A 12,752-nucleotide genomic window follows, 5' to 3' on the forward strand; every position below is an offset into this window, starting at 1 on the left:
ACTGAGGACAGAAGAAGAGGGGAGAATGTTATGAACTGTTGCTGATATGGGTGGAAGTTAGGTGGTGATCAAGGACAAGTCACCTGTTTTTATATTTACCCATAGATTTACCATCTGTGGTACTCTTCTATTCCTTCTTTAAAGATGCAAATGTTCGTCTGTGACATTTCCCTTTGGCCTAAAGTATTTCTCATAATTAAGACTCACTGGTGACAGATTATCACAGCTTTCCCTTATCTGAAAATGTTTTGTTTTTCATTTCTGAACAAAAGTGACACTGGCTGTGGAATCGTAGGCTGACATAATGGTGGCGGAGATACTATTTCTTTTGGAACTTGATTCTTTTCCATTGTCTTCTGTCCTCAATTGTTTCTGATGAGAAGTCAACCATCATTCTCGGCATTATTCCTTTGTACAAATGTGTCTTTCTGTTTTCTTGCTGCTGTCAAGGTTTTCTCTGTATCTTTGGTTTCAGTAATTTGACTATGACATGCCCATGTGTGGTTTTCTTTGTATTTATCGTGTTTTAGGCTCACTGAGCTTCTTGGTACCATGGGTTGATGTTTCTAACCAAATTGGAGAAAATTTTAACTTATTTTTTCAAAAATCTTTTTGCTTATTCTGTCTATTCTCATTATGAGGCACCAATTGCATGTATAGCAGATCACTTGATACTGTCCTAGCTGTTCAGGAGACTTCATTTTTATTGTATCTTTTTTCTCACTGTGTTCCAGTTTGAACAGCTCATTTTAGCTTGTCTTCAAGTTCATTGACCTTTCTTCTGCAGCATTCGAGCTGCTGTTACAGAAATCCTGTGCGTTTTTATTTCAGGTACTGTATTTTGTAGTGTTGAGATTTTCAGTTTTTGTTTTTAGAATTTCCATGTATCTCTTGAAATTCATCATTCATCTTTTCCTTTGTATTTTTAAAATATATATAACAAGCATTCTGAAGCCCTTCTCTGCACATCCAGCATCTGGTTCATTTGGGGGTCTGTTTTCTTGATTATGACTTGAATTTCCTCCTCTTCACTTGCCTAAACCTTGTTTTATTGCATAGCGGACATTGCAAAAACAGGCATACCTTGGAGATACCTGCAGGTTTGGTTCCAGACCATGACAGTATGAAGCAAATGAATTTTTTGGTTTCCCAGTGCATATAAAAGTTATGTTCATACCACACTGTCATCTATTAAACATATAATAACATTATGACTAAAAAATAACATACATAACTTAATTTCAAAAACTTTATTGTTTTAAAATGGTAACCATCATCTGAGTTTTCAGCAAGTTGTAATCATTTTGCAGGTGGAGGGTCTTGCCTCACTTTTGGTTGCTGCTGACTGATCAGGATGGTGATTGCTGAAGGTTGGGGTGGCTCTTAAAATAAGACAAGGAAGTTTGTCACAGCAGTTGACTCACTGATAAACAATTTCTCTAGCATGTGATGCTGTTTGATAGCATTTTGCCCACAGTAGAACTTATTTCACAGTTGCAGTCTGTGCCCTCAAACCCTCCTGCTGCTCTATCGGCTCAGTTTAGTGGTATTCTCAGTCCCTGGTCATCACTTCAACAATCTCCACAGCATCTTCACCAGGAGTAGATGCCATCTTAAGAAACCCCTTTCTTTGCTCATCCATGAGAAGCAACTCCTCATCTGTTCAAATTTTTTGTGAGACTGCAGCAAGTCAGTCCTGTCTTCAGGCTTCATTTCTAGATCTCATGCTATTTCTACCACATTGGCAGTTAACTTCCTCCACTGAAGTCTTGAATCCTTCAGAGTCATCCATGAGTGCTGGAATCAACTTCCAACCTCTTGTTAATGTTTATATTTTGACCTCTTCCCATGAATCACAAGTGTTCTTAATGGCATCTAGAATGGTAAATCCTTTCCAGAAGGTTTCAATTTACTTTGCCCAGATCCATCAGAGGAATCACTATCTGTGGCAGCTAAAGCCTTACAGAATGTATTTCTTAAGTAACAAGACTTTAAAGTCAGAATTACAACTTGGTCCATGGGCTGCAGGATGGATGTTGTGTTAGCAGGCACAAAAACAACATTAATCTCATTGTACATCTCTATCAGAGCTCTTGGATGACTGGGTGCATTGTTAATCAGCAATAATATTTTGAAAGGAATCCTTTTTGCTGAGCAGTAGGTCTCAACATTTAATATTAGTATTAGTATTACAATATTTAGTAAACCACGTTGTAAATAGGTGTGTCATCCATATTTTTTTGTTCCATTTATAGAGCACAGGCAGAGTAGATTTAGCATAATTCTTTAGGACCCTAGGATTTTGGAATGGTAAATGAGTACTGGCTTCAACTTAAAGTGACCATGTGCACTGGCCCCTAACGAGAGAGTCAGCCTATCTTTTGGAGCTTAGAAGTCAGGCACTGACTCTAGCTACGAAAGTCCTAGCGGCACTTGGGTGGCTCAGTTGATTAAGCATCTGCCTTCAGCTCAGATCATGATCTCAGGGTCTTGGGATAGAGCCCCACATTGGGCTCTCTGCTCAGTGGGGAGCCTGCTTCTCCTTCTCCCCCTACCCCTCCCCCTCACTTGTGCGCTCTCTCTCTCAAATCAATCAGCCAGTCAGTAGTTAGCTAGATAACCCTAGATGGTATCTTTGCATAAGGCTGCTTCGTCTACCTTAAAAATCTGTTACTTAGCGCAGCCACCTTTGCAAGTTATCTTAGCTCAAGCTTCTGGATCTCTTGCTGCAGCTTCTACATCAGCACTGGCTGCTTCCCCTTGCACTTTGATGTATGGAGACGGCTGCTTCCCTTAAACCTCTGCTAACTTCAGACTTTTCTTCTGCAGCTTCCTTATCTTTCTTAGCCTTCATAGAATTGAAGAGAATTAGGGCTTATCTCCATATTTTACTTTGTCTTAAGGGAATGTTGTGGCTGGTCTGATCTTCTATTCAGACCACTAACATTTTCTCTGTATCAGCATTAAGGTTGTTTCATTTTCTTATGGCCCGTCTGTTCACTGGAGTAGCACTTCTAGTTTCCTTCAAGAACTTTTCCTTCGTTCACAACTTGACTAACAGTGTGGTGCAAGAGGCTTACCTTTTAACCTATTTCAGCTTTTGACATCCTTTCTAACTAAGCTGAATAATTTATAGCTTTTGATTTAAAGTGAGAGATGTGCAACTCTGCCTTAGAGGCAATGACTGCAGGTCATTAATTGGCCTGATTTCCATATTCTTGTATCTCAGGGGATAGGGAAGCCTGAGGAGAGGGAGAGATGGAAGAATGGCCAATTGCCGTGGAGTAGTCAAAATACACACAACATTTATCAGTTAAGTTCACTGTCTTATATGGGTGCAGTTCATGGCATTCCAAAACAATTATAATAGTAACACCAAAGATCACTCATCACAAGAGTACCAGAAAAAATGTAATAATGATACAAATTTTGAAATATGAGAATTATCAAAATGTGACACAAAGACATAAAGTGAGCAACCGTTATTGCAAAAATTGCCCCAGTAGACTTGCTCTACACAGAGTTCCCTGCAATTTGTGAAAAACCGTTTTCTGCAAAGTACAATAAAGTGAAACATAGTAAAATGAAGTGTGCTTGTAATAAGTTATAGAGATTCCTAGGTTCTGTTACTTTCTTCTGAAGAGTGTTGAGTTTTATTTTAATAGGCAATTAAATTATAGACAGCTAATCGTTTTGGGGGGGATAAGGGGGCAGGGATTATCTGCCATGTTTAAATTTTGTTAAGATAGGTCACTTTCGGTTTTTCTCTCAGTCTTCTGGTGTGACCCTTAGTCCTGAGATGATAACCTTCCTCCCAAAGCCAGCCCTTGTGGTTTTCCCATGGAAAGCCTGAGGTGTTTACCAAGTCCTTCTAACTTAAATGATTAGGAAGTTAACCTCAGGGGAAAAAATTGGTTAGATGTTGCATTGTACCTTGTTCTCTTTCCTTCCTTCAGAGATTGTAACTCTCCATTTTCTGTCAGCTTTTGATTAGTCTTCAGTGCTTAAAAGTTATTTCTTGTATTTCTCCACAGTTTTGGAATAGTTATCTGTGGGAGGGTTAGTTTGATAGAAACTACACAGCCATTATTTAAACTAAACATAGGAATACATTTTGGGGCCAAGCTGATGGTTCAGTCATTCCCAGGGACAATGTCTATGTTTTAGCAAGAATCTGTACAGCCATGGGGAAGGTCTGCTGTGGCTCAGTGGCCTAACTTGCTAGGGACAGAGTGGTCCAATTAAGGAATCAGAAGTCTCTATGATGTGGAAGAAGCATGAAAGTGGGACGAAAGCGGGGAGCGAGCTGAAGAGGGAGGAGGTTGGCATCTTCCAGACTGTTTCCTCAGTACCACTCATGTGGTCAGGCTTTTGTGAGGAGCGACGGAGATAAAGTGTGTGGGTGTCCAATAATGGCATTTATGATTGTGGAGGCCACTGAGTTGAGCTTTGCTAAGGCTTGGTCCAAATGGCGTAATTCTTGTCATGTCATCTGATGACTTCTCAGCCCTCCATGGAAGTAGATGTGGCTTGTGCCCTCATGAAGTAGATTGGGGTTTTCATTGTTACACTGTCCTCAAGAATATCACTATGTCCATGCTGCTTACCTTTGAGGGATATGTTTCTCCATGGTTCTTTGCTCTTTTGGATAGACTGTTGTTAGTCTGTGTTAAAAGCAATCAAAATAATAGTAGCTAAAGCAAAATAGAAGTTCTGTTCACTCTCACCCAAGTGTGGGTGTAAGCAGTCTAGAGCATTGAGGTGGCTCTCCTGGGTCAGGGACTCAGGCTTCCTCCATCTGGTTGCTCTGTCATCACTCCTATATCACCTTCATCTGGATGGGCCAGTATGACTCACCACCATCTCTCTACCTGTCTTCATTCTAAGCCACAGGAAAGGGAAAGAGGGCAGCTGTGAGCATGTCACTACATTCCATCCCCCCATGAAGGACCCATCCCAGGAGATGCATACATCACCTTTACATCCCACTGACGAGACTTTAGCCACCTACCTGCAAAGAAAGCTGGGAAATATTACCTTTATTTGGGTTAGCCATTGACCCATCTACACATCTAGAATCCTATTACAGTGGAAAAGGAGACTGCATGTGGAGGACAGCCAGCAGTCCCTGCCACCAGTCCTTGAGGTCATAACACCCAGTCTTCAGCTCCCGGATCACTTTACTGAAGGATCTTGGCACTCCCTGGGGAGCCCAGGGAGCACTGATGAAGTGAGAGATTTCCACCTGGTCTGCACGTTTCTCCTTAAGGGTATACGAAGATGAGGACTGTTGCACTTCATTCATTAGTGATTGTTACATGACTTAAGGAACAAGGCTGGGTCCACAAGCCACTTATTAATTCCAGACTTGTTGCCCAGTGACTACACCACATAGGAAAGGTGTGCCAAGCTGGGGCAGAAAAAGCCCAAGTGTTGCAAAGCTTTTGGCGCCAACCCTTCCAGCTCTGCCCCTGACTTGTAAAGTCACATTAGGTGTGTATCCTCTAACTTCCCTGATCTTTCATCTCCAGAGGGGTTGGATTACATTATGTCTAAGGTGCGTGCCTAGCACCCATGTTCTAGAATTGTGAGATGCCTCAACACTCCACAACTTTGCATTAAAGCAGGTTTCTGGGTGGATATAGCTCCTTTAACTCCTTTGTGGAATGAGTTGGAGGTCCCAAAGTGCATGTATGCTTGCAGACAACCTGGGACCTGTGGACGTGGATATTTCTATTTCCTCAGGCTTCCCTGGGTTGTGGTTTTTGTAATCAGAAGTCGCTGCACAATTTCCCATACAAATAAGCTTATTTTTAGTCTTTTATTTTTGTTTTAAAATACTCTAGTTCTACCTCTAGAACTATTATACTTTCATTGTAGAAGATGTGGAAAATAGAGGAAGTTAAAATGAGGGAAGCAAAAAAAAAAAAAAATTTGTCCATAATGTCATTATTCACACTGGTGTTATTAAGGCTTTAGTGTATGCCCTTCATTTTAGTATCTAAGAAAATATGAAGAATACTTCTACTTCAGTTCGTCACATTGGGGTCACACTATACATGATGTTTACAACCTTTTTTCACTTGATAACCTAATTCCTCAAATCCTTAAATATTTTTTCAAGAACATGATTTTAAGAATTCTAATCCCATGGGTGTGCCACACTGTACTGAATCAGTGCCCTGGGCTCTCAGTCCATGTCTGAGTCTTCATTACTAGGAACTGCATAGCAGTGTCATCTCCATTTCACACCAACAGCATTGAGCTCCTATCATAGATGCTGTGGGGCAGGTGAGCCCAGAGAGGTTGGGTGGCCTGCCCAAGGCTACACAGCAAGTGAGTGGTGGGTCCTGGCCATCTGGCCACAAGGCTGATGGCACCTTACCTAGCTGCCTCTGCCCAAGGCCAGGAAAGAGCACAAAGTTGTGGCATAGTTTGTGTTGGGGACAGTTGGCTCCTAATATGTTGGTTTGGGTAGGAAAGAGTGCACTTTCCCAGGAAGATGCTGCTCCAGGTGGGTTGTGATGGCCCTGAGGAAGGCCAGCTGCTCTCTGCTGCCCACACAGCAGCAAGCTGCCCTGATCCTCACTCTGTCCCTGCCTACTGGAGGCAGAGGTGAACCCAAGTCTGGGTGCCTGAATCTCAGGAGCCTCGAGGGGAGGCTGTGATTGTGGGAGGCAGGTGAGGCCAAGCAGGCTTGGGCTGGGAGACCGCACAGCCCATTCTCCTTGAGGGCCCCACCTGAGCAGGGCAGGAGATACACCTGCCAGTGGCCTTGACTCTGAGGAGGCCTCCTCACCTGGCTCTTGTCGCCTTTTCAAAGCACTTTTGTCACTCCCTGAAAACCCGTCCTCATCCTTACTTAACTCCAACCTGCTTCCTCTGAGAGACATGACTGGATTCACTGTTGACTGTGAGGAGCAGGCAGGGACAGCAGAGCAGGACCTGCCTTAGGCTTGGCACGGGTATCCCCTCTCTTGCTGGCTGTCACTGTCTGGATCACTGAGCTTTTGCCCCTTTGCCTGAGACCTTTCCATTTTAACCTTTCCTTGTTTTTCTCTAATAGGCAACCATTGGGATTGACTTCTTGTCAAAAACCATGTACTTGGAAGATCGTACGGTGAGTGCCTGACTTTAGAACCAGAAGCACAGGGAGGGCTCCTTTGGACTTAACCACCTGGAGCCTTTAGCCGGGCACCACCGAGAGGGCTCGTGCCTACTACAGAGCTGGCAGTGCCCACCTCACAGAGCCGGGGCCTTCCCCCGGCCCCACCCCACCATGAGGATTACCCTGACCCCCTGCTCTCCTTATGACAGGTGCGGCTGCAGCTCTGGGACACAGCTGGCCAGGAGAGGTTCCGTAGCCTGATTCCCAGCTACATCCGGGATTCCACCGTGGCTGTGGTGGTGTATGACATCACAAGTGAGTTTGGGCCTCAGGTGCCAGAGGGAGGGTGGCTCACAGAGGCTCCAGGGGGTGTGTGTGTGTGCACGCACGTACATGCACATGTAAATATTGTGTATGCTTGTCTTCTCACTACAGGAAGACAGGTGCTTGCTGTAGGGGGTGAGCTGCCTTCCAACACCAGCATGGGTTTCAGTCTCACCATCCTCCTGGGACAGGCGTGGGTGTATGGGATTGAGCTGGCCCTGCCCAGAGCGGGGGGGGGCGGGGAGGGGTGCTGTGTGTAGAGGTGAGCAGAGATGAGGCTGGCCTGCTCCCACCCCTCTGTGCCCCCTTTGGCCCTGATGGCCAGAAAGACCCTTATGGAGCGACTTGTGTGTGTGCATGTGTCAGGATGGGGGAAGACACTGGTCTCTGGGCCAGCCATGACCCAGCAGCCATGGTTTTGTCAGGTGACATGCCAGCTCCTCATAGGCTCTCCTGGGAGGGGAGGCTGAGCGGGTCGGAGAGCCAAGGGTGGGCTGCACTTCCCACACAGTGTAGCTCTTCTGGCTGGGACAGCTGTTCCTGAGAGAACTGCACAGCCTTGAGGAAGACTTATGGTTGGGGGAGGGAGAGGGCCTGGTGAGAAGCCTCAGCTGTGTGGACAGGTGTTAACAGAGCACACCTGGTTAGCCCTTGTGCTGTGCCTACACCTGTGCAGGGAGGACACCCTGGGTGCTGTCCACAGCACTGAAATCACATGGGGAAGCACGTGTACCCCACTACTTTAAGCCCGCTGCCCCAGGCTCTGCCCATCTCCTCTCTCCATGCTTCCCTCTGACCACACACCCCCTCCACCTTGAGTACAGGTGGGAGCTGGGCCCTTCAGCCTGGGTTTGTGCAGCCTGATGTGAGCAGGAGGGAGAGCAGGCCGGGGGAAACTGAGGCTTCCTGGGACAGGCTTCCTCCCCCTTCTCAGGTGCATGGGCTGCTGAGTGGTGGGCATTGCCCTTGCGGCCACTCCTCAAGGTCTGTCACATCTTCTGACTGAGGAGAGGGCTGCCCTGAAATGGACTTACCTCTCGTGGCTTTTGTCTCTCCTGGGGCCACCTTCCCCTCCTCTTACTTACAGATCGAGGGTTCTCTTCGGAACTCACTTTTCCCAGTGCCACCCCCCTCAGTGGGAGACCACTGTATAGGGCCCTTCTCCCCCAGGAGCTGCTCTGGTTCCCCACCAACACACACACATGCACACTTGTTTCTGAGCTCAGCCAAGTCCAGTTGGCTTGGCTGCCAAGCACCATTTCTCACACTCCACTCTGCCCCATGAAGTCAGGTCTGATTCTCAGGTGGGCCCCTAAAACCACTAGTCCATGCAGCAAATCATGACAGTGACCTTCCAACAGGGTGACCCCCACAACCTGGGATCGTTCAGCAACATGAGGGTCTTTCAGGGCCCTGGGGCAGCAGCTGCCCAGACACACATGCTCCCCCCGTCCCCCCACTCACCTCCCCACTGCTAGAAGGTCCGCACTCACCGGTCTGGGTGTGAGGGTGCACAGTCTCCTCCCTCCTGCTCCTGATCTCGTGCTCCCTCCCACCTTTGCCCTCTACTGCTCAGGGTGACTCTCCCTCTATTGTCTCCCCACTTTCTACCTCTAGATCTCAACTCCTTCCAGCAGACCTCTAAGTGGATCGATGACGTCAGGACAGAGAGGGGCAGCGACGTCATCATCATGCTGGTGGGCAACAAGACGGACCTGGCTGACAAGAGGTAGGTGTGCAAGGTGCAGGGTGCTGGCGGGCCCAGCCTGCCCTCCAGTCCCCTGCAGCTCCTCCTAGAGAAGGAGTTCTGGGATGCAGGAATGTTGAGTCTGTGCTTCTGACTTGTCCCCGTGCATCTGATAAGGGTCCCCTAGGGACACTGGAGGCTTTGCGAGCGCCTGGCAGACCCTTGCCCATGGCAGTGGCTCAGCTCTGAGGCCCCACCTTCCATGGTCTGCAGGGGCACTGCTCTGCGAGAGGGCTGCACAATGGCTCGGGGTTTGGGGCCCGGCCATGGCCACGGCACAGCTGCAGATGTCAGTCCTTCGGGCCCCCATTGGCTTCTGCTTCTGCTTTGTGTCTCTGTCCCCATGAAGTGCCTGTGCCCGTGAACGGGCAGAATTTCCTGTCTGTCACTGAGTCTCCAGTGTGCAGAAATGGCTGACTCAGGTGCCGCCTGCACCCATTCATTCACTCACATCAGGGGACCCAGCTTGGTCAGCTAAAGCAACAGGTTCTGGACCGCTGGCCTTCTGAAGTGTCCTCTGGCCATCTACACGAATATCCGACTCCAAGCCTGCTTCATTTGAGGTCTGTCCTTGAAGTAAGGGAAATGGGACTCACAGCCCAGTTCTACTGCTAAGTGTGTCTCCATACAACCTGCAGGCAGTCGCTTTTAACCTCACTGTCCTGTGGAGATGGGGACTGATGACACCACCCAAGGGGCGCTGTGTGGCTCGAAGAGCTTTCTAGACACAGAAGCACACACCTGTTAGGATGGTTTACTGCCTGCTGCAGGGCCTGCTCCTAAGCTGAGAGGCACCATGGAAGGCAAACCTGACAGGGCAGAGGCAGGCTGATGTACTGCTGTGGCCCCGTATCCTTCGTCCTGTACCCAAGACCTCCTCACCTGGACCTTAGTCCTGGACCTAGGCCTCCTCATCTCATGCTGCTTCCTCTGCCTCTACCAGGGACTCATTTTCCCCTCTCCCCTTACTCACAGGCAGATAACCATCGAGGAGGGGGAGCAGCGCGCCAAAGAACTGAGTGTCATGTTCATTGAGACCAGCGCCAAGACCGGCTACAACGTGAAGCAGGTAGGACGCACCTGGTGCTAATCTGGCCCAGGGACCATGTGTGGCTTCTGGCCTGGTCCTTCATGGGCCCAGCTCCAGCTTGCCCTGAGGGACTAGTGCAGATTGGGGCAAGCAATCAGAGCACCCTGAACCCCACCTAATGGGAAACAAGCTAACCTCTAGCGTTGGGAAAGCATGAGAGAGGGCAAGAGCACTCACTCTGGGGGCTGGGGCGTGTCTGGACCATGTCCTCGTTACATCACACAGCAACCAGTCACAGGCCTTATAACGTGCCGGGCATCCAGCCACCAACTTCCAGGAGAGAGAAGCAGCATCTCTCTAGCATCTTACCTCACTTGGGATGGGGGTGTGGGAAATTCAGTCCAACCAGCGTTTGTGGGTTCATGCCTGGGCACTAGCAAGTGCTCAGAGCTGTGGAGGGCCAGGCAGGCTTAGAGAAAGGAGCCCACCCTGGTGCGACTGGAGTTTACAGGGGGAGAAGCCTGGGGAATCACCACAGTCAGAGAAGCCGTGGAGGAGATTATGGCCAACCCTTGCAGCCAGGGGCTTCCCTAGGTCCGTGGACCCCCAGGGATGGGAGTCCACAGCTCAGGGGCTTTGCATAGGAGAGAACTGCCCCTCCATCTTCATGCACCTCTGCGGCTCTTCAGCACCTCCTTCAGCCAGGAACGTGGGCAGCAGGATGCTGCTGGCTTGGGCACAGCACAGACCCCAGCCGTTATCTTGTCCCCTTGCGGGGTTACGGGTCTCTTGGTGTTTACACGCATTGCTGCTCCAGTTCATGGGGGTGATTAGACCTGCTGCCAGAAGAATGCTGGTGCATAACCAACTGGTGTCTTTAGAGGTTTTTCAAGTGTCTTTCAGTTCTGAATGGGTTTCTCTATACTCCTGTGTCACTGACATCACCCACTTATGAGGAGACCGTAGGCTCAGCAGACTGCCAGGGAAGTCTCTGGTTCACAAGAGGTTAGGAGCCCCTGCCTTCAATGAAGAGAGTGGGGGGCTGTTCCAGACCAGGGTAGCATGCAAGCAGAGGTGCGGCGGGAGGGGTGTTGTGGCCTGGGGAAGGGATTCTGAGTGCAGAGCCTGGCTTGGCGGGGTGTCTCTTCCACCCAACCGGCCCCAGCAGCACCTGGGAGCACTACACCAGCTGCCCATCAGCTCTTGGCCTGGAGATCATGGTAGTTCACCCAACAGGGGCAGCGCCCATGGCACTGGGGAAGGTGGCAGAAGAGCAGAGAGACAGATGAGGGGCCCTCTAGTCCCCAGGCCTCAGTGCCTTCCTCCCCAGTTAGAGCACCCTCAGTGTGGCTCTGCTCACTTCCATGCCCTTCCCAGTGCCACTGAGGTGTCTCTTGGAGCAGGAGCTACCTGTCCCTGGAGGCATGTCGGAGGCAGTGGGTTGCTGCTCTCTGTGGCCCTCTCTGTGGAAAGTCCTGGGATGTGGGGAAGCAGTGGGCAGCAGTCCATAAGGCAGGCAGCTTCTGCCCTAGTAGTCGGAGGCAGGGAGACGCCAATGCCTCCCTTTTCAGAATGCTCTGGAGCCCAGGTGATGGTCTAAGCACGAATTATATGTGGTTAGGTCAAACTCTGTGGTTCTGAGGAGTCCTCATGCAGTGCAGACTCCTGGATTCCAAGCCTGATCATAGCTGCTCTTGGAGCCCCACCTGTGACCCCAAGAGTTTCCTTCTAACTGGCAGGTTGGCCACTGGCAGAGACTGTGACCATTTTGACAGATAGGCAGGACATTGCCACCTGGGGCAAGGCCATGAAGGAATTACCAGGCCTCTGCATCCTGCCCAGAGGGTCCCATACCCTCCCAGGCCCACCAGTGACTTCCCCACCTAGATCCTCACCACCTTTGGCCCTGCCATTTAGCCTGGGTGCTCCCACAAAGCTGGGCTCTAGGGTGAGACCATGAACAAGACGCACTCTCCTTATAGAGCTCACTGAGTCCCCAGAGCTGGCTTTTATGCGGGGAGAAGTGAGAGCGGGAGTATTCAGAATCTTCTGGTGCCTTATACTGGTGTTTTGTACTTGACACCTCCTAGGTTCCATGTCTTCCCTGACATCCCTGCCTACCCCCTCCCCAGTGTGCATGCCCACATGTGCGCACGCACACACGCACACACACACCACACCACATGGTTCTCCCTGTGCACTTACACAAACTCAGACACCGCACATTCACATGCACATTTCCACTTATACATCTCTACACACCACATACACATCACACTAATACCCATACCAAAACAAACCCACAGCATCACGAATTCACATGCTGTATGCTTATTCTCTTGGAAGTCTCTCTTTCCGACATGACTGTGTGGCCCTGGCTCCCAGCACCCTGCTGTGGACTTGCAGGACCCTTCTGAGCAGGGGGTCATTTGTCTCAAGGGCAGGTCCAAACTGGGGGACCAGGTGGGGGCAACCAACCTCAGGGAGTGGGACAGAAACCTGCCTAAGGCTTGTCTCACAGGGCCTAGAGCATTTTCTGCACT

The 12,752-nt window shown here is 49.2% G+C and overlaps 1 protein-coding gene across 1 annotated transcript in view; it reads left to right on the plus strand.

Moving 5' to 3' along the window:
- The window catches only part of RAB6B (RAB6B, member RAS oncogene family), a 58,087-nt gene that overhangs the window by 38,915 nt on the left and 6,420 nt on the right, over positions 1 to 12,752 (plus strand). Inside the window, exons 3-6 of the mRNA XM_004762476.3 lie at positions 7,067 to 7,120; positions 7,318 to 7,423; positions 9,050 to 9,161; positions 10,155 to 10,248. Of these exons, the coding sequence (XP_004762533.1) occupies positions 7,067 to 7,120; positions 7,318 to 7,423; positions 9,050 to 9,161; positions 10,155 to 10,248 (366 nt within the window). The remainder of the gene's footprint in view (positions 1 to 7,066; positions 7,121 to 7,317; positions 7,424 to 9,049; positions 9,162 to 10,154; positions 10,249 to 12,752) is intronic.

The sequence above is a fragment of the Mustela putorius genome, unplaced genomic scaffold (assembly GCF_011764305.1).
Source record: "Mustela putorius furo isolate JIRA1106 unplaced genomic scaffold, ASM1176430v1.1 tig00003834_pilon_pilon_pilon, whole genome shotgun sequence".
In the NCBI taxonomy this organism is placed as follows: domain Eukaryota; kingdom Metazoa; phylum Chordata; class Mammalia; order Carnivora; family Mustelidae; genus Mustela; species Mustela putorius.